At 42.0% G+C, this 23,139-nt stretch overlaps 2 protein-coding genes and 1 long non-coding RNA gene across 8 annotated transcripts; 2 read left to right on the top strand and 1 right to left on the bottom strand.

Annotated features, from left to right (window-relative positions):
• The first annotated feature begins 530 nt into the window (after positions 1 to 530).
• LOC135264918 (uncharacterized) lies at positions 531 to 5,365 on the top strand. Of its 4 annotated transcripts, none has more exons than XM_064353945.1 (8): positions 856 to 1,112; positions 1,602 to 1,695; positions 1,878 to 1,965; positions 2,804 to 3,018; positions 3,049 to 3,242; positions 3,530 to 3,623; positions 3,792 to 3,879; positions 4,543 to 5,365. In XM_064353945.1, exons 1-8 carry the CDS (start codon positions 1,064 to 1,066, stop codon positions 5,254 to 5,256), a joined length of 1,536 nt encoding a protein of 511 aa, XP_064210015.1. In that variant the 5' UTR covers positions 856 to 1,063; the 3' UTR covers positions 5,257 to 5,365. The 4 variants fall into 4 exon arrangements, with proteins under 4 accessions (XP_064210014.1, XP_064210015.1, XP_064210016.1 ...); XM_064353946.1 differs by having other exon boundaries at positions 857 to 1,112; positions 2,804 to 3,242; positions 4,543 to 4,757; positions 4,788 to 5,365; XM_064353944.1 differs by lacking the exon at positions 856 to 1,112 and adding an exon at positions 531 to 722 and having other exon boundaries at positions 2,804 to 3,242.
• Positions 2,722 to 3,955, bottom strand: LOC135264921 (uncharacterized). Its single transcript, XR_010332823.1, has 2 exons — positions 3,770 to 3,955; positions 2,722 to 3,163 (listed from the first exon to the last, which is right to left on the bottom strand). It is a non-coding gene; the product is annotated as an uncharacterized LOC135264921 (long non-coding RNA).
• A 3,452-nt stretch (positions 5,366 to 8,817) lies between the features above and the next one.
• LOC135264920 (golgin subfamily A member 7) lies at positions 8,818 to 20,813 on the top strand. Of its 3 annotated transcripts, none has more exons than XM_064353948.1 (7): positions 8,818 to 8,981; positions 11,775 to 11,900; positions 12,436 to 12,618; positions 14,501 to 14,653; positions 15,558 to 15,659; positions 16,927 to 16,986; positions 18,334 to 19,707. In XM_064353948.1, exons 1-6 carry the CDS (start codon positions 8,973 to 8,975, stop codon positions 16,972 to 16,974), a joined length of 621 nt encoding a protein of 206 aa, XP_064210018.1. In that variant the 5' UTR covers positions 8,818 to 8,972; the 3' UTR covers positions 16,975 to 16,986; positions 18,334 to 19,707. The 3 variants fall into 3 exon arrangements, with proteins under 3 accessions (XP_064210018.1, XP_064210017.1, XP_064210019.1); XM_064353947.1 differs by having other exon boundaries at positions 8,819 to 8,981; positions 19,637 to 20,813; XM_064353949.1 differs by lacking the exon at positions 12,436 to 12,618 and having other exon boundaries at positions 8,820 to 8,981; positions 19,637 to 20,813.
• The last annotated feature ends 2,326 nt before the right edge of the window (positions 20,814 to 23,139 follow it).

The raw sequence follows: 23,139 nt of genomic DNA, 5'->3' as shown, positions 1-23,139 counted from the left end.
GAGGGCTCTATTTTCTGGCCGGCACAAGGAATATTGCGAGCCATTGTACTGGCGAAATGGCATTTTCGCAATATATTTCGATGCGCCTGAGCAGTTTGATCATTTCTTGACTTGCCGTATGCCAAAGTGGAAGGGGAGCCACTGCTAGGGGTGTGTCAGTCAATATAGCATGATGCAGTGCAATTTTATCAGCTCATCTGAATTTTCTATTCAGTCCAGTCTGTCATTTGCACTGTTTGTATCATATCCATCCTGATTGGGAAGGAATGTTTCCATAGTAAATGAATGGGCTCAATTCATTTACACAGGCAATTTTTGCATCTTCAATTGCTAATAATTAATGAACTACAGATTTTGAATAGCATACATCTGCCCATACAGTAGAATACTATGGTATGCATTCTGTATGTTAGTATAAAAACTGTAGGACGGAGATAGTGGCCGTGTTGTTAACTGTATGCTATGTAGAGCGTATATCGGGTACGGAAGTAAAACGGTCATGTGATCAAGTGCGTCCCATACTCAAGAACGCAGCAAGGCAAAGACACGAGATTTTACCGGAAGTTCTCGTCGTGATCTTGGGAGGACTAAAAAATAAAGTACGCTTCGAAGAACACTTTCCCCTTTCCAGTAACCACTACGTTTTCTGTTCTGTAAATGAGGGAGGATTTTCCCAGCCAAGAAAATGGACGACAGACTGCAGGGGGATTTCGTGTACAGATGTAAGTATATTTTATTTATGGATGTTTGTAGTGTCGATGTATTCGTTGCTTAGAGGTCAGTAGTGGCGACGTTAAGTACAATTACATTTCAAATCGAACGGATTTTAAGCGTTCTTACAGTCAACAGTGTATTCTCTTAAGTGTACCTGTGGAAGTGTGTTCGTACAAGAACATGAGAACACAAGTATACAGTTTGAAAATCAGCCAATTTCCCGATATTTCGCGAATGTATCCGTTTAAAAAGTATAATTAACTAAAAACACCCAGTAGTAGGCAAATGCGCTGATTCAGACTTGGATTCGCCGACGTTTTCCCTCAACAATAAACAACGACATGTGCACATGGCCGCACAGGATTTCAAAGCCATTGCAGCCGGATATGCGTTCATATGTATGCGGTTTGTTTACGTTTTATGTTCCATTATTTAAAATACTCTCACACTATATACAGAATACCCGTGTTTAATACCGATGCTAATGTATTCAATAGTTTATTTGGGTAGCTCAAAATGAATGTAGGCTGAAGTTCTGGTTAACTTGACAGTTGCCCAACGTTACTAGCACAATCTGCTAACACCAGCGAAGTCTAGTTATAGGTTTCAGAAGGATTTGATTTGATGCTACTTTACAGAAGCCTCTCGTGGCACACATGTATGTTCCTATAATGTGTGGTGGCTATATAGGTCAGTGGCACTAGCTACAATACAACAAATATGTAACTTTATCTTAGCTACATCAGCTTGCATTGACAGGACAGTGTCAGTGGTGCAGTACAGTAAAACCAGAATGTTGTGTTGCTTTGACTTAACATGCTAGGTTACTAGATATCTAGCTGTGTAACATGTTACTGTTGTTTTTGTTATTGCTGCGGCTGCTGCAGGGACAAGGGAATTAACACAGCAGCTTATCTTGTGGAGAGTCGCTAACAAGAACCTCTTCACTGGAAAGCGAAACGCTGCACGGAAAGGGTTTGAGTAAGTTAATAGTTTGTCCAGTGCAATCACTGTCCGTACCATTTAAAGTGATAAGCGAGTCTACACACTATTTACTGTACATCAACTAAAATGTATTTTGTTTGCTCTAGTAGTTCACAGCATCTTCACTGGCTAACTTGATGCTGTCTCAGATTGTTGCCAATTTTTGTATGTCTTCACAGGGTGTTTATTAAACAGATGGGGTTGGAGGGGAAGGTGTCGGTGGCGTCTGTGAAGAAAAAGTGGGAGAACCTTAAACAGAAATATAAGGTACGTATATGTATGTATCTATCTTTTTGTCTGGGTTGCCATATAGGTATCAGTCAAGGTTGTTATCCCGATGCCTTGTGATAAAACTGCTGTAGAAATGTTCCACAGAGCACACAGCACAACAATCTTTCTCGTGTTTGGCTGTAACATATTACAACGTTGAACACTGCAACAGCATTCCAAACTCACTTTGTACATAGAGGCCCCTAAAAACTGTGTAAAGATTAGAGGATGTGTTGGCAAGCAGTACATTTGAATGTATTGCCGTATAATGTGTAATTAACAAGTAATGTCAAATAGTGTATTAGAACATTATGAAAAAATTATTAAATCTACACAGCTGTTAGATTTCAAGTAATTTGCATACAAGAAAACAGCTAGCATTGTAGAGGATGCTACTCTTCTGAACCTCATCTCTAAACATCTAGAGGGAACCCAAGCCTGTTTTATTTTTTGTGTACTTTTCCTTCACATTTGTATTGCAGAGTGACTGGTCTCTTATTTAGAGCTGGACCTTGGGTCTGAATGGTGGCTCTTGGACTTCCTTACCAACTGGTCTCAGACGTTTAGACACTGGTGTACTGCGATAAGCAGCTCTCTACTACTGGGTCCACTTCAGAGCTGCATCCTCTTCCCACTGCTCTACATCCTGTACACATACAGCTGTAGGATTTAGTGACCAAACAGGAGCACCAGAAAATACGCTGGTGACTGCGGTATTCTTTCTGCTGCAGGGATTTGACGCTCACTGTGCTCTTCAATTAAATTGCCCCTCGGGGATATCAAATATTTATTACTATGTACAGTACACTTACGGTAGCCTTTCTTTCATTTTCAGGAGTTAAAAAACCAACCCAATGGGGGGAGCACACACGGTGGGGTGACCGCTGACACGTGGACGTGGTATAGGGCCATGGACGAGGCATTGGAGTTCAGCCACAGCATCACCTGTGTGACCGTTGGCTCCTCATCTGCTGCAGATGACACAGTCTTCTCCGTTCCCTCTGAGGGGAAAGCTGCTACCTCCAGCTCCTGCTTGAACTCCACCGCCACCTCCAAATCCTGCTTGAACTCCACCGCCACCTCCAACTCCTGCTTGAACTCCACCGCCGCCTCCAAATCCTGCTTGAACTCCACCGCCACCTCCAACTCCTGCTTTAGCCCCACCACCGCTTCCGGCTCCTCCGATCTTGTTTTCCTTCAACAGTATGAACAAGTAAACGCACCCATAGCTGTGCAAGACTTACAACCCATCGCAACCGGATATGTGCTTAAATGTATGTGGTTTACTTTTTATGTTCCATTCTTAAAAATGATTTCACATTGTTTACAGCATAGCCTTGTTTAGTGTCAGTGCTAATGAATTCAATAGTTTATTGGGTAGCTCCACTTGCATGTAACATTATGTTCTGGCTAACTTAATAGTAGCCCAACATTAGTAGCACAATCTGCTGCTGACACCAGCTAGTCTAGTTACAGGTTTCAGAAGGATTTGATTTGATGTAACTTTATAGAAGCCTCTTGATAGCTTTGTAACATGTTGCTGTTTTTATTGGCAATGCAGGGACAGACGAATTAATAGAGCAGCTTATCTTATGGAGAGTCGCTAACAAGAACCTCTTCACTGGAAAGCGAAACGCTGCACGGAAGGGGTTTCAGTAAGTCAATACTTTGTCAACCACCATCTGTACTTTTGAAAGTGATAAGCTAGTCTACACACTAAATTTAAAGTACATCCATGTCTACAATGCAGCTAGTTCACAGCATTTTCACTGGTTCACTTAATGTTTCCTGGAATTCTTACCAATTTGTGAATGTCTTCACAGGGTGTTTATCAAAGAGATGGAGTTGGAGGGGAAGGTGACGGTAGCATCAGTGAAGAAAAAGTGGGAAAACCTTAAACAGAAATACAAGGTATGCATCCATTTTGTCTGTACCTGTATCCATCTGTTAGTCTGGGTTGCCATATAGGTATCAGTCAAGGCCGTTATCACAGTGGTCTGTGATGAAATATCATAACAGTCCTTCAGTCCTGTAACTCAGAAACATGTAACGGGCCATAAAAATTAAAACCGAAGTAATAAAATGGAGTGTCTATCGTCTGCTCTCTCTCTCTTGGCCTTTCTCTCTTTTGACCTCTTTTTCTGACCTCTTAGGTCAGGCGCGGACATTGTCCTTGGGAGCGCCCACATACTGTGGAGCTTTCTTAGGCGTAGTTAAAGAGTTCTCACAACCCTTTAGAGCTACTCAATTCCAGGGCTCACAGAACAGCTTATCTTCATAGAAAGAGTTTTAGGAGTTTGCTCCAGCGAAAGGGTGCTGCCGATTTCGCTTGCTTACACCAAGTACTTCAACCAACGTGGAACCTAGCGTGGAACCCGCAAGAAACCGCAGTAAACTTTTTCGACAAGAAAAAGGGACTTCTTCAGACGACTGAACCTTACTTATTGCCCCAAAAGACTCCAGTTTGCATGGATCTCCACTCACCATGGTCTTCCATTAAATTGCCCCTCGGGGACAAAATATCTAATACTGTTATGTACAGCACACTAATGGTAGCCTTTCTTTCATTTTCAGGAATTAAAAAACCCATCCAATGGGGGGATCACACAGGGAGGAGTGACCGCTGACACTTGGAAGTGGTATAGGGCCATGGACGAGGCACTGGAGTTCAGCCACAGCATCACCTGTCTGACTGTTGGCTCCTCATCCGCCGCAGATGGCACAGTCTTCTCCGTTCCCTCTGAGGGGAAAGCTGCTGCCTCCAGCTCCTGCTTGAACTCCACCGCTGCCTCCAACTCCAGCTTGAGCTCCACCGCTGCCTCCAGCTCCTGTTTTAGCTCTACGACTGCTTCCAGCTCTTGCACTAGGTCCACCGCCACCTCAGTCTCCTGCTTTACCTCCACCGCCATCTCCAGTCCCTCTTTTAGCTCCACCGCTCCTGAGCCCCCAACCACCAGCCCCGCCCCCAAGAGGGCCAAGAAGGAGCCCGAATGGCTCCTGGCCATCAAGGAGCTGGAGAGGAGGGAGGAGGCCCGGGATGCCCGGCAGGCTGAGTGGGAGAGGGCGATGATGGAAAGAGAGAAGAGAAGGGACCGAGAGATGATGGAGAGAGAGGAGAGGCGAGACCAAGAGATGAAGGAGAGAGAGGAGAGGAGGGATCGAGAGTTGAGGGAGAGAGAGGAGCGCCTTATTGCAGAAAATAGGGAGCGTGAAGACAGGCAGGCTAAGGAGGCGGCTGCTAGAGAGGAGCGCTTTTTGGCTTTGATGGACTTTTTAGTTAAGAAGTGAGCTTTCCTTTGTTCAGTCCATTTAGTTCTACATACATAATTTCATCTTTTGTATTTGGGCTATATTCTGTTGACATTACCGTTTATTTTAATAAATCACTTTTCAACGATGTGTTATATTTGTGATATATGCAATATATTTATTTTTCAATTGGTATTGGGTGTTTTTCTAATGTTCTTCATAAACTTGCTTACAAAAATAGTACAACAGTACGAAGTAGTTTCTCAAATAACTGGAGATGCATATTATCTATGATGAATTTCTTATTGTCAAGAGCACAAGATCATTGCAGACTACTGGCCGTGGGTGCTGAGGCTCTAGCTGCCACTGGTACCGTCAGGCACGTCTGTGCTGGCCAGGATCCCCATAAGAATTAGAATCATCATCCTCATTATTATCATCGTCGTCAGAGTCATCAGCGTCCACCAGGTCATTGTTGCTGATGCACAGGTTGTGCAGAACAGCACAGCAGTGAGCTCGACGGTGAAGAGAATCTGGACCTCCAGGGCTTTCAAGAAGATCGAATGCCACCTCGTCATCATGACCACGAAGGCCCGCTCCACTAGACCCCAGGCCCTCGACAGCCGGGCGATGTAGCCTCGGACTGGCACCCGGTAGGGGATGATGAGGGTGATGGGGTCCTGGGTGCAGGAATATCCATCATGACTGATCAGGAACCAGCCCTGTGGTGAATACTTCCAGTGGACACAGATATCCGACAGCCTCAGGGCCCACGCATCGTGGATTAATCTTGGGTAGCCCGTGTCCACATTGAGGAATTTCCCCATGGTCGCAGAAGGCCAGCATGTTCAGGGAGCTTCCTGTTCAGGTAGTCCTGGCCCTCCTCTGCATGGGGGACTACTTTGAGGAATTTTCCCCTGTGGCAGCCGTTGAGGCTCCCAGGAGAATGCAGTGTTGAATAGCGTTTGCGCCTTTGAACGCTAAAATAAAAGTTTAATGTTCTTGTGTAATAAATTAAGGCTTGGATAGTTGCCGTGACTTGGCTGTCTATAAGGGACTGGGAGAAATACAATGGGATATAAACTTCTCAGAAAAGCTACAAGGAGGACAGAAGAGGAGTGATAGCTCTACAGAGAAGAGAGCTAAAAAAAAATTAAACTACTTCCAGGAACTATGCTAGTGTCCTGTCTCCTTTCCATATTTCAAGTTGCTCAGTCTTTCTATTGTACCAAAAGCAAAATTTAAAATATGAAAAAGCCTTTTTACACTTTTTTAAGCATAGCAGGTCAGCATACAGAATCAATTTTGATGCAATGAGCTGCTAACCTGTAGATTAGCGTGACATATTCCTCTAATTGTACTTTAGTTCTCGCATTCCTATATTCATACATCACATATAGACTGTGGTCGTAAGTCATAACAAAATCTTAAATGCAAAAGATTTCATGGATAACTGAAATAACGTGCAAAATATTCACCCTTTATATTTCAAATATATTAGCTAAATGCTCCAGCAGCCCTGATCTGGCAGAACATTTTTACTTTCCACGTTCCATAACTTCACCCGCATTACATCACCTTCACTGCAAAGCACTCAGAAATCATAAGTTATGCGATTAGTAGGGAAAACAATAAAGGGTCATAAGTGAAGAGCAGCCCTCATTTTCAAGGCCTGATGCTCAGGAGAATGAAGAATAACAATGTGATCTATGGCAAAGACGCTCGGCAACCCACCCATTGATCATGTTTTAACCTCCATTGTCGCACTTCATTTATCTACTTTCTAGCACAGATCCTGCTGCCTCTTGAACCTAATATCATTTTTGAAAATGTTAACTGAAATGTCCCAAAGGTATAGAATGGTTGGCCTTTTTGCACAAAAATTGTGAACGAAACCAAACGGGTTTCCCTTGAAATTTAGTGAAATATTACTTCAGTAGCCCTTAAAGCACCTGTGACCTATATCATCATGTTTGGAACCTATATATTTCACAATTATGTTTGGACTTTTGCAGGATCACAATAAAAATCAAAATGTTCCAAAGGCGAGTGAACTTGTGATATATGATCTCTCCGGGGCTTTCAAAACATTTGCTCCAAGAGGATTTGATTGAGTGAAAGTGCTTCAGACCATGCCATTTACACCACCCTAATGAAACGGATTTACATGCATGCATTTACTCAAGGAAGCCACACATGCCTGAATATTGGCTCTGAGAAACCAGCATATGTGTTCTTAAAAACGTTATTTTCAAACACTTGACATTGCATTACCGCCATTTGGCAGATGCTTATCCAGAGTGACTTAGAACACAAACTCAAGTGCTTTGATCAGGAAGGTTCCAAAAGGACATTAATACAAACATCTTATTATGAATGTGACTTGACCAGAATCATAGCATTGCTTTAAATGCTTACAGTCAGATAAATTACACCAATGGAATATGATTCTATAAGCTTTTGTCTTCAAGCTTTGTCTTCTTTTTCCTCATTTGGCTGTTCCATTTTCAAACTAGCAAATCACCACAAATATCAACAGCAGCGTTCATTGATTAACCAGAAAGAAAAGTAAATGTTTAACTTGCGATAGTTGTGATAGTTCACAGACTAAGCCATGAGTTATTTCATTCATTTAAAATTTCTAGCTATTTAAAAATACACAGCCTTTAGAGCTAATGGAAATAGAAACACTTTAAAGTTCAATACACAAATTCATCCCTGTCATTGCGCCATTACTCAAGTTAATATAATTATTATCGTGTTAAGTCAAACAGTTTACATGAATGAGAGGTGATGAGGTCAGTCCAAGATGTATACACATACTGTAGAGAGCGATTCCAACAGCCAGAAATGTGATAGAAATGTTTTACCATTTAATGCACCCAAAGAGGGTGAGTGCACAGGACCTTATGATGTACAGCAATCATTTTTTATCACTGTCAAACAAGACAAATGGGCAAATCTCAATAAAAACAGATCGCAGAAAAAAGAAAAACGATGTTAGCCAAGTATACGGCTCCACAGTGTCTAATACAAACAATGAAGAAACCTTGGCAATTCATTTTAGCAGGGATAATGTTGAGCTGCAATCATTAGCAGTGATTTGCAGCTTTGAAACATATTCGTATGGACCACAATCACTTCGTGCAGTGGCTTTCAGCTGCAACAGAGGACTGTGATTATGCTTAGGTTCATGTTAAACTGCAACGGCCAGCAATCCCTTGCAATTTGTCTGCAAGGTGACCATAATTATTGTGGCTAAAAAAATGTCTCCGCTTTTAAATGCAGTGTAAAAATATAAAACATTTACGAATTTGAAATTGACAATATCTAACAATAATATTTATGATTATATAGTACCACAGTCATTGTCAGGTAAACAGAAACAAAAATAAGAGAAATTGAGAAACGTTTGGCCCACTGGCATTGTTGACGTCACTGTCGCTGTTTTTTATTACATTATTTTAGTAATGCAAGGGTGTGCATTGCTGGATGGAACCACAATGAAGAAGTCATTTCAACATCTTACCTTGTGCGCTTACAACCCAAACAAAAATTATTTACGAATATCAGTTTAGTCAGCAGGCGCTGCGCATATCCACTACTTTGTATGGCACAAGGATAGACTAATGCCATAACACTGTGCGGCTGTTGGCCCACCCCACCGACATAATGCTCGTTGATCTAGGCTGCTGCTCATCTGAAGTCATGTTCGTGAACAAGAAGATAGCAAGCAGCTAGCCACTGCTTTCAACATGGCGGAGGTAAGGGAAAATCACACCTCAATGCCCAATATCTTGCTCAATACATACATGTATATATACATATATATATTTTTAACAGTGTTTAGTTAAAAAATAGGTATTAGCACAGTTAATTATTTGGAACCTTTGCTATGTATAATGTTCAAGTCTAAAGTTATATAGCTAGTCTATATTCAAAATATGGACGTACTCACTACACCGTTCAGGTAACGCAGAAAAGCTTGACTGTCTGTTTAAGATTACAATTTGCCGGAATTGACTTGTTTAGCAGTTATTCATACATCCAGCTGGCTCATTACTGTACTTAGCTAAACTGCAGTGCTGCCAAGCAAGCTGCCTAAGCAACACATTTACAATACAGACGCTAAACACGTCATTCCGTGCAATTATTTGCTAACAGTTACCGTGCTGACTTATTTATACCTACTAAACACGCTAGATAGCTACTTAACGTTAACTAACGTTAGCTAGCTAGTCTAATCAATAGATTCAGCGTGGTGGCTATCCTGGCTCTCTGTGTTTCCAAAGTGTTCTTGTTGTATTTGGTAGCCAGCTGCTATCCACGCACTACGGACGCAACCTACCTTCTGTAGCTAGATATAGCTCGTCTAAATTTAAAGTTAGATTTAGACTACTTATTTAGTTAGCTTTTCAATAATGTATTGGGTATTATTGGTATCAAGCCAATAATGTTAGCAAGTACACCAACATTACGGTTTCACATATTGGCCAATTAAAACTACATAAATTTGAATTGAGATTATGAATACCAGGCAAATAGTAGCTTGCAGTTTATGGGTCACTACCAGGTTTTCATTGCATGTAAAAGTTAATGTGCAGAGAGCATTTGTTTGTTTTGAAATTACCTCGCTGAAAGCGTCTGTGATCGCGGATTGTAGGTAAGTTGATTGCGCGGCCGCAGGTGCAACTCGTTTTCTTTTTTCACAGCTGAACCTGACGCGTCTCGCCGCTGTGTGGCGCCCTTAACGACCAAACCCATTCCCCCACTTTGTTTCCTCCCAGTTTTAAATCGCCTATTATTGTGGAAAGGACAATTACCGTTTCGGCTACACTGTTCTACAGGTGGACTTGCAGTGGGACGAGAAACATGTCTCCACTGTGGACTGCTGATAACCTTGAGTGCTTGTTATGTCATTGCGAGGAAGGCACTACATCTGGCTGGAAAATGCCAGTTGTGTATTACTATTAATTTTTTAATGGTTGGCAAATGACTCATGGACTATTGGGCTGAGTAGTATGTACCTGTGTGTTGGAGATTAACCACTACACCATCCCACTTAAACCCAAATATGTATCAATCTTTGGCCAGTTATGCAGCTAAATAATTCATCATCTCTGTGTTCTGAATATTATGTCACATGGAATTAGTACAAACATATCCAATGTGCTCTGCAGGATGTATAGGTATTTCCACACCTGTTGTACAGCTGTGAGTTTTCATAGAAGGAAAACAAGCTTTTATGACAATGATAGACAATTGAGCAAATGATTGTATTAAGCAATTGAAGGGTTTTGTCTAATGGCCCGCTCAGCTGTGAGGCATGGTTAATTTCCTCATTGTAGGCATTTTGATATTTGATAACCCTGCTTCAATTTGACAAGTACCATAGAGCTAAAACACACGCCAAGGGCTTGGTGGGTGTGTGCTCAAAGCTGTGGAGGGTTTAGCCACACAACTGAAAAGCGATGTGAGGCGTTTGTGCTGTTCTTCAGTTGAAGGGAAGGAAAAGGGCTCTGATAGGAATGGCACCGTTTACATGAGCCTGGAGCCCTGGGGCATTGTGGGGACTGGCAGAGGAAGCCTGGTGTTAATTACACCTGGCAGAGTGGCTGCTGTTTGGGCGGTGCTGCAGCTCCTTCAGAAGATTACTACAGAGCTAGCCCGAAAAGTGCCTGTTTGACAATAGCACGGCTGACTGTAAATGTTTATAAGACTTCAGCAGTGAGCACACTCGCAGGGTTATTTAAATGCTTGCCCCCCCCCACCCTCCTTTTTGTCTGTCCTGCTCTTGTAAAACAAGCACAGTAGTGAGACAGTATGTAATGCTTGTCTGGTGAAATTTGTGAAGGATCTGTCTCTGTTTTTCATCCCAAAGGCTGCATCGTTCTTGTTTTTCTGCCATGTACAAATAATCAACAGCATTTTTTTGTCAACCTACAAGGCTGAGGGACTGTATATTGTAGTGTTTAGTCTTGACTGACCGCTTCAACACCACCAGTGGAAAATAGCATTTAGACAAGCAATTACAGAACGCGAAGACATCGATATTGCTACAAAAAGGCCATCATGAAAAGATATCAAATAAGGCATTTTTTTAATATGAAAAAATTAAGGATTGACACTTTAAAAATTAAGATGAGATTAGAGTATTTTATGAAATTGCCATGGCTAAGCAGGTTGTATTTCTTGAAGATGTTGCAATAATTGGATCTCAAGGGTTTCTTGGCCAAGATTTTGCTTTGTCAAATAGAGAGATGTTAAAGGTCTTATGGTGGTCTTTTGGAAAATGGATCATGTTGACTGTATTCCTGAGCTTTTGCATCTGTTGTTCATGTGAGAAAGTTGGCCGGCTCTTTCTTCAGTTTTTTTTCAGTTGTTTAGTGCAGCATAATCCACAGCTGAGAAGCAGATGCGATTTGTCCTAATCAAAGTAGAAAATCCTGGCGATGGGAAATTTGTTCTGGGGCTTGGTTTAAAGTTATAGCACCTCATGGACTGACACACCCTTGGCTCTTGCGCTCAAACGCTACCTGCTGTTTTTCACGTTCCAGACCCACAGCTTGCAGGACATCAGACAGCAAGCGGCCATCGCTGCCAAGGTGTTCATCCAGAGAGACTACACCAATGGAACTGTGTGCCAGTTTCAGACCAAGTTCCCCTCTGAACTAGAGACCAGGGTACGTAAAATACACAGGAGCACATTTGCCTCATTAGAGAAAGATAACCCATCTGAAACGGCAGTGGATTTCATAGTAGCCCTTGTTTCTTAATGAGCTGGAACACATTGATATTACCCAGCGCCCCAGATTGGGTTGCCATGGTAATGGTGTATGTCGGTGAAAAGCTCTTAAAGGTAAGGAAGGATGAAAGTATGAAATCTTGATGCAGTGTTGTGTGTCTGGTATTGCCATTCAGTGATATGATTAATTTGCAGATAACTGCTTTGATTCAAGACTCATAAAAACAAACAGTCTTTGAAAAGGTAAGGGTAAGTGTATCAAACTATCTATTTATTTTTGGTGGAGCACCCCTTTAAGTGTGAAAGTCTATTTTTGTGTGCTTTTTGAATTGTACCATGCAGTACACTACCCTGCAGGCTTGTATGCCTTCAGTTGATGGGGTCATTGTCCCTGATTGAACTCTCATGCCTTGAGAATGCAAGTTTTTTTTTTTTTTTTTTTTCCCCTTCTTTTCAAAACAACACTTTTCCAGAGACTCAAGTCAAGCTCTGTGGCCGGCTGCCATGCTGTCACATGGAAGTGCCTGTGGATCCAGAATTCCAAGGACAGAACTTGGTTCTCCCTGTGTTTTGTGATTGCCGCAGAACAACGATCGACTTCACAGCAAAACAGTGGCAGACGACCCTGCCCACCAGACTTGGGTAGTCCTTCAGAGGCATGTCATTGTTCAGAGAATTTATACTGAACACCTGTGAAGTGGATGAACGTACACTATCCTAACATCTGCTAGTACGAATGGTCTCAAGTGCTGTACAGGACACAAAATTGACATGTGAACACATTAAACAAGTTGGTATGATACTCCTTCCACACATCAAAATCATTATATGATTTTACGTCATGCACACAGTGCACACCTCGTGGCCTGAAATGGGCTTCATTTGTCATGAACAGCCAAACTTCTTTAACTTAGACATGATTTCCAAATCCCAGGGATGACATATGTAATCATTCTTTTGATATATTAGTCTTTTTCATTTATGTACTGCGAGGAGCAGTTCACCTTTGGCAAGTCTAGAGCTTGCTTGGCCTTGGGACGGCTGAGCTGGAATGGGTTCCAGGCCAGCAGAGCCAGCAGATTCATGGAGTAAGAAAAGGAGTATCTATTGCTTCTGCTTTTTTTGGTGTCCATCTTTAATGTCCTTTCCTCATTTGATCTATTAGAGCTGGGCGTTACTCAAAAGCTGACTATGAATCCTTGAGCTGAAAGCATATGGCTGGGCTCCCGCCAAACAGCTTGGGAAATGGGATGGAGAATGATCTGCCATTACCTCTGTCTCGTGCTGTACACATATTGGTCACAGATTCCCCCTACGCAGAGCCATTGAATGAGAAACAGAATATCGCATTACAGTTCCCTACATACACAACTCAATAGCGGCGATCAGAATTCCTCGTACAGTTGCCCTTAGGCAGATATTCATGAAGCCAAAGTGCTTGTTGTTTACCAGCGGTTTGGGATGGGTAGCGCTTGTTTTTGGAACTCACTTACCGTTATATGGCTGATTTTGCGCTCATTAGTATAAACATTTTATTTTGCAATCGTACAAAACAGACCCTGTAAAAAGGCCTTACAGGGAGAGGTTCCAGACTCTTCGGCCAGTAAGCACTCATCAGTGGAGTCGACGTAATGGAAAGATGCAAATGCTAAAAAAAGGCTCCTGAAGCTAGATTAGGGGGAGAACAGACCCTTCTCACGACGGGCACGGTGCGCGTGTAAGACCACTGATCTGCTGGAACTTGTTTTGAAATTCCTGGGGCACAGAGAAGCGTAGCTTTGGATCTCTTTCGGAGGCCCAGGAGGGCTGGCTTAGCCGTCTGGTCCGCAGGTTCCAAGTCCACCCTTTCATATCTCCGCGGAGACGGCCGGTTCAAAACAAGAGCGGAGACTTCGGTCGAGACTCAGTCAAAACACACCCCACGGTTCATCTGCCCTCCCACCAGCCTCCCTGCCACAGAGCTGGCCTGATTTGAAGAGCTTTGGAAGTTGCTGGTTTTCATTAACTGGCCCTCTGTGATTTCCCTTGCGTGGAAGGGACAGCATAATTTCAGGTATCACGCCATTAGAGCTGTGGTACACCTATCAAATCAGTTTCACTAAGCCAGTTAACATTATTGATAATGACCCTAGGAAATTACTGTCTTACCCTTTGCGAGAACATTGATGTACGAATGAGGTCCTCTCTCCCTTTTCTCTGGCTTTGGCAAATACAGTGTATGAAATGAAAACATGCATTGAACAGAGTGTAAAGGCATCTCGATTGTTTGTGGAAAATTTTCCATATAGTTGAGGAAGAGACAGAGGTCTTTTCTATTCTGAATTGTTTGTAAGCAGGTCTGTGCCAAGTACTGAAGGGTTGAAGGCTGCCATTTGGGCCAATTGTAAAATTACTGTACTCCAATGGAAAAACACTGGAGTACAGTTGTGCTTTCTATTATTTGGCTTGCCAAGTATTGTGAGTTGTACATTGTCTTGCCTGCTGGACGTCTTCTGAAGGGTCTGAGAATATTGAAGGTAAATGTTTTGTCTACTGCAGATTGACAAGCAGCAGTTTGAGGAGACGGTGCGGACACTGAATAACCTATATGCTGAAGCGGAGAAACTGGGAGGCCAGTCGTACCTGGAAGGCTGTCTGGCTTGTCTTACGGCCTACACAATCTTCCTCTGTATGGAGACCCACTACGAGAAGGTTTGAGCACCTCAGCCCATACTCGTGCACTGAAGGGCCATCACACATCAGTGAACATGTGTCAAACAGCCAAATATATTATTTAAAGTCTTTGCCAACCACGAACGCATAGCTTCATACAAGTGAAAATTGCTGATAATTCTCAGGAACAAAGTTTCTCATCCTTGCACCTGAAGACGTTGTGTACATTTATTGAGTTATGTACATGGTTCCTCTATTGTTTCCAAAATGGTAAAGTAGTTGTATTTGCCCATATGTTATAAATACAGTTATGAATAGAGGAGGGAAAGGGTTGCTGGCATAAGAACTGCTGCGGTACCCTGACTGAGGTTGTTTATTTAAAACCAGTCATACCACGAGTAGAATGTCTACTTAGCAATTGGTTACCTGACAGAGGCCGACTTCCTATCACATTGCCTGTGAGTACTGGAGTGCAACATCGCTTGCAGGGACTAGCCACTAAATCTAGTGTAGCTCAAAGCAAGCTCAGCTGATACATTTCCTGCAACCCACACAGATGTTAGATTTGGTTTTTAAATGTATTTCTTATGGGAGCTGACCCCCACTAATTATTACTGATCCAGTCAAATTATGTTTTTTGTTAACTTGAAACCCAGATTTTTTAAAAATGAAATGAAACTGTGATGAAATGGAGAAAAGGGAGAAACTCATGTCCTTTGAGACCCACTTAAGTGGTGAGTTGAAGTGCTCTTGGCGAGCAATTAATTACATAGGATGAGTAATCGTTTTCTTCTGCAGCATGGAGTTTAAATAAACCAGTGCTTAGGAAAAATGTTAAAATGTTCCCAAAGTAGACCTCCCACATCTGCTTTGATGGAGCAACGTGCGTTCCGGAAAGTGTTTTTTCCAGCTGAACTACCCCCTCCTCCCCCAATGCCGTCAGGTCTTGAAGAAGATCGGCAAGTACATCCAGGAGCAGAATGATAAGATCTACGCACCGCGAGGGCTGCTTCTCACGGATCCAATCGAGAGAGGGCTGAGAGTTGTATCCTTTCCCGTTGGAACAGGGCACCATTCCAGCCCGTATGACCTGGGGTGTGTCAATCTCCAGGATGAGACAGTCACAAACATCAGTAGATTAAGCGAGTAAGTCTTCATGGTTGAAAACTTTCACCCATCGTGGTCAGGGAATCTTTCCAAATGGGTCACCTTTGACCACCATTTGACTACCTCATTCAGGTACATAGTTCATTTTAGTAGTTTCTCTCACACGACTAAATATTTTGTTGAAATTCTGAGCGATGAGGTCAGTAGTTCACTGACTGCATGTAATTACGATGCACACGAAAGCCATCTGTTGCGAGTTTAGCATATTGCACAATTGTGCAACTTTTTCAACACTCCCTTAGAGATTGATATATTTAGAAAACAATATCGAGATATGGGGCAGATGAGTTGTCATCAGTCACTATGATTTATTCGAGTCATCAGCTCACCAATAAACCGCAGAACCCACAGTTACATTGCTGATGTTAGCAAGTGCACATTCGAATAAACATTAAAAATACCAGGCCCGCTTTTGAAGCTGTCAATACATTTTTTGCTGAAGTTTCACAGAATTTCAGATGGGGGTGACTGCACTTACACACTAGCAGGAGTACACTGCCCATAAGAGCAGAGGTGTGTGGGACCGCTCCCCAGGGGGATGCTGGGACCTTGCTGAGCTTTAAGAGCTGCCTGGTGGGCGACAGAACCACGGTGGTGTTCTCCGAGTCTGGTGCCCAGCTGTGTGCTGTGAGGAGGGCATAAAGCGAAGCAGCAGCCAACACCCTCTCACCTGTCTGTGTGGAATTGGTGGGGGTTGGAGTGGAGGGGGGAAGGTGAGGAAGGACACCCTTCGATAATAGAAGGAAAGCAGTATCAATCCACTTCATCTGCATAAAATCTGAGAGGGCTCTTCAACTTCACGGTTCTCTGAGTGCGTGGCAGGCCTAACATCCGAAAGTATCGCAGCAAAGGCCTCGGCCGCAGAACATTCAAGAAATTGCTTGCAGCTGCTACCGCGTCCCCCAAGCTTCCCTCCACCCTGTGTGATTGTATCAACTGCGTGGTGACCTGGGTCATTTCTCCAGCACATCTCCGTTAAGCTGCGAACCTTGGCTTAGGAGCAGGAGAGAGAGGAGGCTGGAGAGGACACTGGACCTGGTTTATGTTCCACCTCAGATACCACAGTATCCCTTGTGCCATCCACAGAGTTTCTGGGTCTTAGTCTTTACGACTCAACAGATTTGCCTTAATCATACATCTCCCAGGTTGAAATCACCATATTTGAAGACAGAAGCACGGGGTCCGGAAGATAAAACACTCTGAAGGTGAGCATTGTAATCCAGACACTTAAGCACCCAGACTTCTGGTTTCAGAGTTGCATCCCACATCCCACGTTCCTCTTTTTTTTGTTCCTGGTGTTCAGAAAGGGCCCTATACAGTTTTGTCTGCTGCTAAAGATTGCCTAAGGGTAATTTTGCCACACTAAAAGCATATCCCTGATAGGAGATGCCAGTCTATTCTTTGGATTGCATCAGACTTTTTGCATGGAGATGGATAATTGAGTTAGAGAAATTCAGTTAACATTATGTGGGACCCAAGGAGAATTTTCACTTGTATATAAATCATAAATCAAGTTTGAAGTGTTGCACAAGGATATTAACATATGTTTATTAAAAGATTGAGTTTCTTATAAAAATCGAATATGAACCTGAATATAAATGACATATTTGTTCTCATAAGTTCCCTGCATTGGAGTTGTCTGAACATGCAGTCACTCTTCAGGATCTTGCCAGTGTCTCGGGTAAAAATACATTTTTGACTCCTGCGGTGATGATTGTGAATGTGAATCGAAACCTGACCTGTCATAAACACTACTTTTGGATCACTAACATCTCCCAATTCATTGTTCTGGCAAACACCAAGGAATGCAATTTTGACATTAAATATTGTTTCTCAACAGAAAATAGCTTTTTTCCCAAGCTTTGTAAGGGTAACACAATGCCATTCTTTTTTTTATTTTAAATCTGTCCATACCAGTCAATCACATCTTGCTGTATAGATTTAACATTTGAGCTGTAAAGAAACATAATTTTCTAATTAGGTATCAAATTGCCTTTAAACATTTTCTCTTGTGGTTTAAGTGTCAAGCAGAGGTGATGGAAAAATTTCACCAGCACAGAAACTCCTCCAAGTTCTATTTTTCAAAAGATTTCTGAGCCAAAAATGACCCCTTAAATGTTATGCACACAGCGACACTGACATTCACAATAAATCTTGTGGAGAAAGTTCTCTTTCTTTGTCAGGTTTCTGGCCATGAAGGAACACACGTACGTATTCTCCTTACAGAATTCCTGTCCCTTACGCATACAGGTTCACGTGGTAACTGTGGAATGTAAACGGTTTGCAGAAAGTATCTGCAGACCGAATTGGGAGTTGGACCTTTGCCATATGCAAACATTAGGGGAAATGTCTCAGTGCCGACAGTATTCCCCAGGGAGCTCTGGCTCTTATGCTTTAGGGGGAAAGAGGCCGCAGAGTGCACGTCTAAAAACGCTGACTGCGTCATTACAAACGGATGACGATACTAAACAGCTTTTAATGCTGTCATACCAATAAGGGCATGGAGCTGGTCTCACTAATGTTTGCTTCTGCGCTTACATCCACTTATTCAGCGCAGATTGGTTCAGCTAATGCCGCCTGTTTGGAATCAAACTCTCAGAGTGCCGTTTGCTGCTGTGGCCTGGAGTCTCGTAGAGACTGTTAGCCATGCAGTCACCAGAGATGGACTGTGGCCTTGTATCTCTCCAGTAACCCACATGATTAATTTTACATGGACTAATCCAGCTTGTGTTAATACATTTATAAATTGCCTGCTTATTTACATTTATTCCATTATTAAAAAAGTGATATTAAAACTAGCAGGCAACTCAGACTTGTTTTTTTATGGACCGGTTGATGACATAAAGCCAATTCAATTACAATTTGTGACATGTGCAATAGTACCCAGCTGTGCTTTACAAAATCTTCAGCCTCATTTTCAGTTATCCTTATGAGCATATGAGAAACACAGAGTGTCCCGTGAAATTAATTGTTCCGGGATTAATGTTGCCTTGTTCCAGCACAGCTCTTTAGCGTAAATATTGGGGCCAGCTTGTTCCATGAGTAATTCAGTCTAAAACGGAGAAAAACATTACTGTTTTGGCAGCAGCAATCCTGTGTAATGTGCTAAGTGCCATAATGTCAAGTTAAGTTTATTTAAAGTGCGTTATCACCAATGTAGGTCTCAAAACACTTTACAATAAAGGAATACATAAAATAAAGTAGGATGCATATACACATATAGAAAAGACAAATATACACTTGCATTCACACAGGCTTCTCTGTGCTGCCTGTCCTCCTCACTTTCTTCCTTAAACGGCTGAACACACAGCCTTGCGCTCGCTGTTCGCCAGGCCAGAAACTTAACGGTTGAGGTTGAAGTGTGTGATGGATCAGTCTCTCGTGTAATTGCTGCAGACCTAAGTTTGCGGCAGGGGAACACGGCCCGTTTACAGTAATGGCTGGGAAATGAGTCATGACGAGGTTGCCGGTGTCAAGTCCGCCCAGCTGAAACTCGTGCGGTGGGGTACCCCTCGAAAAATGGTGCCCATCGTATCCCACCTTCCTATGGGTGGCAGGGTTCTGGCTGTCAAACCATCCCAGAACGGCCCTCCCTCCCCAGGATACTTCACACGTGCTATTGCTGCAAAATCGGTTGACAACTGAAATTTGTTTGCTGGCATTCCTTCAACAAGGTTTTCCGTGAGGATCTCTGCTTTGTAGATTATGTCAAGGGACGTAAGAGATTTGAGGTTTGATGTGTAATGCATTTTAAATGAGCTGCACTCTGCAGAGCTGCAGATGTGAAAGATAGGTGGGGTTGTGTTCCAGAGCGCAGCCCACAGAGAGTAACGGTCACTTTACGTCATCTGGCAGCTCCCTGTGCGAGACAGTGGCAGTCTGCATGGCCGCTGGAGTCTGCATCTTCTGTCTCGTGAAATGGACCCTCCCTCCCACCCGACCCGTGCCTGAGGACTGAGCCAGTGTGCCCGGTTCATCCCAGGATTGCCCTGAAAAGCCAAGCCCAGTCCGACCCCTCCACCTCCTCCAGCCACACTGGAAAACCCTCCCAACCAACTGCGTCTCTACAATCACTCCTATCCTTCTGATTACTGTATGTGGTTAATGCACAATTTCCTCTCACATTCATTTTTAATCCTGTTTTATTGTTTTATTTATTCAGCTGCACTAGGAGGTAAGATTATGCATCGTATGTAAAGAAAAAAAAAAGAAGAAACTGCTTCATCTTGATTCAAATAATTACTTGTACAATGATCATTCACTGTCAACATTAATCATCAGTATGTACATTTAAACTGTGCCATGTTTCAGTGATTATTCTCGTCGGCATTACGCTTTATCTCTTGTGTGTATCTGTGTTTTCAACAGAAAGATGAGGCTAAAGTGCGCTGTTTTATGTGTACTTTGGTTTATTGTGAAGTCGGTTGCGTCAGGTAAGTGTGTCCTGTATCGTGTGGACGCTGTGCAGAGAAACATGCTATGTATCCCTGGGTTCTTTTGACAGTGTTAAAATAATGTCATTCCTATAACCTGTACTGATGACTCATGATTTTATTGCATTACTACTAATAACAGGGTATTATAGGGCAAGCATCCTCCTGTATATACATTTGTTTTCAAATGCCCTGTATCATTATATTAGTAAGATGTGTTTAAAAATTACGTCTTGGATTGAACTGTTAATGAATGACTGAATATTCCCTAATACATCTAGTCTTTGAAAGATATATTACATTGCAGATGATGTTGTAAATTAGAAAAGCTGGCTATTGGAGCTGAAAGTTGACCAAAATAACCATTATTTATTGCATAGGCAACTCGGCAAAGCTGAATGTGGTCATTTGGGGAATAAAAAACTAATCAGTAACCATAACTACCGCAGAAACCTTAAAAGCTGTTTGGCAGTACTGGAAGTGTCTGAAATCTCTTCTGACTCCAAAAAAGCAAAGCCTGTTTTTTAAGCTTTCAAATGTAAATTCTTTTCTTATCCGGTGTATTGTAGCATAATAAACTGTATGTGTCTTTTCTTTAATTTGTTGCCCTGTGCATTTACTGATATTTTTTTTACTGATTTTACTGCAATTTACTGATCTTAATATTGCATTTTGATGTCCCTGCTCAAATTGTTTATGCTCTTTAATGCAGCTGCAATGTGATTCACTTCAAAGGACTAATAGGTAAAAGGCACAGTTCTAAATTGAGTAATGGTTCAGACACATACAAGGATCCAGCTTACAAAACCGTAATTACAAGAATGGAAGAGACATCTGTTTGGAATATGCATTACAGAACGAGTAAATTAAAGAATATTATTCTGGGGAAAGTGTGCAGCATTTCGATTTCAAATTTTGTGCAGTGTGCCTAAACGAACCAAGCATTGTGAGCATGAAAATGAATGGGTGATGACTACGTAAAAGCACATTTTTGTTCTAATTGTATGTTTGAAATGCATATTGAGGGAAATAGCACTGGTCGCAATTTGTTCATCCAGGCTGCTGGAGAGGAGTGGCTGCTTTAATTTGAATTTGTTACATCAAAAACGTGTACTGTAAATGCAAACACATTCAGGATCAACTGGAAACAAATAACTGAAAAATTAGCATTTGACTATGGATGTGATTTCTTGCAAAGTGACTCTTTTTGCATTCAGTTACCTTGTTCTCCATTACTACTCCTAACTACTTTCCCAAGGGACAGCATCGGTAGTCACTGGTAGTGTTCTCCATCATAAATTAATCCTAGAGAATATTCACTGCAAAAAGCAGCTGAAGTCACAGCATGAAGCCAACACAGTTGTAGACTACATGTTGCACAGGTGGACTAAACCAATGAACTTGAACTTTGCAGTTTGCTTGAATTTTTCCTGACCGAAATGAAGCAAAAACAAACTGGATAGGTAATTTTAAAAGTGCATACGGGATTTGGATCACTCAACTGAACTGTAGTCTAACACCTGGTTCAGCTGTTTCATATTATAACAGAAATTGAACAAACTTGGGCATTGCAGTGACCAAGTTTTATCATTTAGTAGAGTTGTGCAGGTCTATTTCTGTTGTCGTTTAGAACTGGTGTCCAAGTAAATGGCTTGGGAAGCACAGTCTGCATATGATTTAAAGGAGCAAAGGAACTGAAGAACCCTGGAAAAGCCATTATCCAGCATCTCTTCGGAGCTGGAGAATATTTCTTGACAACATGATGATCTATCAAGAGGAGGCTGGGGGACAGATTCAGACTCTGGCTGAAAACCAGTCTCTCATCTCACATCCTTGTGTCCACAGCTGCATTTTGACTCTGAGTTTAGCAACACGTTTAGAAACACAGATATTTGGGCCATTACTTGATCTCGTAAAGCTGCAGGTTATGACAGCCTTTTAAGTCTACTTTTTTAAGTAGTTTGAGTATCAAGTTATATATCCAAGGGCAACAAAGCTAAAGATACTGAAATTTTAAATGTATAACTCAGAATCAAACAAATGGCATGTATAGCATGTATACATCTCAGTGTAATATGACCCTGAAGGATCTTGTGGTTCCCCAAATGCACTCATCTTGCACAAGAATGTAATTTCTCTCATTCAGATTCACTGTAGGAGAGATAAATAGGTTACCCAAGCTACTCTCTAGTTTCACAGGACCATTGGTGATTCTGTGCAATTGGCACACCAGTGAGCAGATAACTCCCTGCTCTGTGGCACTTCCCTCAGCTAGACCTGCATATTTCTGCAATTTAGAGGGCCAACTGGACATCTGTGAATCCCGTTTCATCAGAGAATTAAGCCCTTGGTGTCAGAATGAGTGAGAGAAATCCAAGACCTTTCTTTACTCTTTAGACTACTCTGCAATGTATGTATGTGCAGGACTTTGCCAAAGTTTTATCTTCATACATCAGCCATGTCTGAAGAGTATTTAGTGAGGCATAGGTATTGCAGATGAGAACCACTGGCCACAGATGTGGACGCGAGTCACATGACTTGAACTCGAGTCAGACTGGATTGTACTAGATTACAAGATTATACTAAAATCATGTAATGAAATCATACATTTGTCATTGGGAATTATATTTACCTTTCAAAAATGTATGGCTAACTGAATTGGCTTTTTTTTTGGATGAAAACCTGAAAAATCTGTGTGATATTTTTTCACGGATAGCACATCACGTATTGCCTATGAGCAAATATGTTTCTAATATGCATGAAGAACACATGGAATTAAAATTTACTATAATAATTATTAGTATCGAAGACAAATTTGTTTTACTTTTTCCAAATGTTCACTGCAGGATCTTAAACGCTACGGACCGGAACTTCTTAGCTGGGTAAGAAGTACAACATCTCCCTTTCAATATATCTCCTATAAAG

Source organism: Anguilla rostrata, chromosome 10 (assembly GCF_018555375.3).
Source record: "Anguilla rostrata isolate EN2019 chromosome 10, ASM1855537v3, whole genome shotgun sequence".
Lineage (NCBI taxonomy): Eukaryota > Metazoa > Chordata > Actinopteri > Anguilliformes > Anguillidae > Anguilla > Anguilla rostrata.
This window is presented reverse-complemented; position numbering and strand designations above follow the sequence as displayed.

Coding starts and splice junctions, on each gene's coding strand:
- LOC135264918 (XM_064353943.1), top strand. CDS start 1,064: ATGGCCGCACAGGATTTCAAAGCCATTGCAGCCGGATATGCGTTCATA. Junction 1,113..1,601: donor AGCCGGATATGCGTTCATAT/GTATGCGGTTTG, acceptor CGGCTGCTGCAG/GGACAAGGGAATTAACACAG. Junction 3,880..4,542: donor ACCTTAAACAGAAATACAAG/GTATGCATCCAT, acceptor TTTCATTTTCAG/GAATTAAAAAACCCATCCAA.
- LOC135264920 (XM_064353947.1), top strand. Junction 14,654..15,557: donor TGGAGACCCACTACGAGAAG/GTTTGAGCACCT, acceptor CAATGCCGTCAG/GTCTTGAAGAAGATCGGCAA. Junction 15,660..16,926: donor TCGAGAGAGGGCTGAGAGTT/GTATCCTTTCCC, acceptor TACATCTCCCAG/GTTGAAATCACCATATTTGA.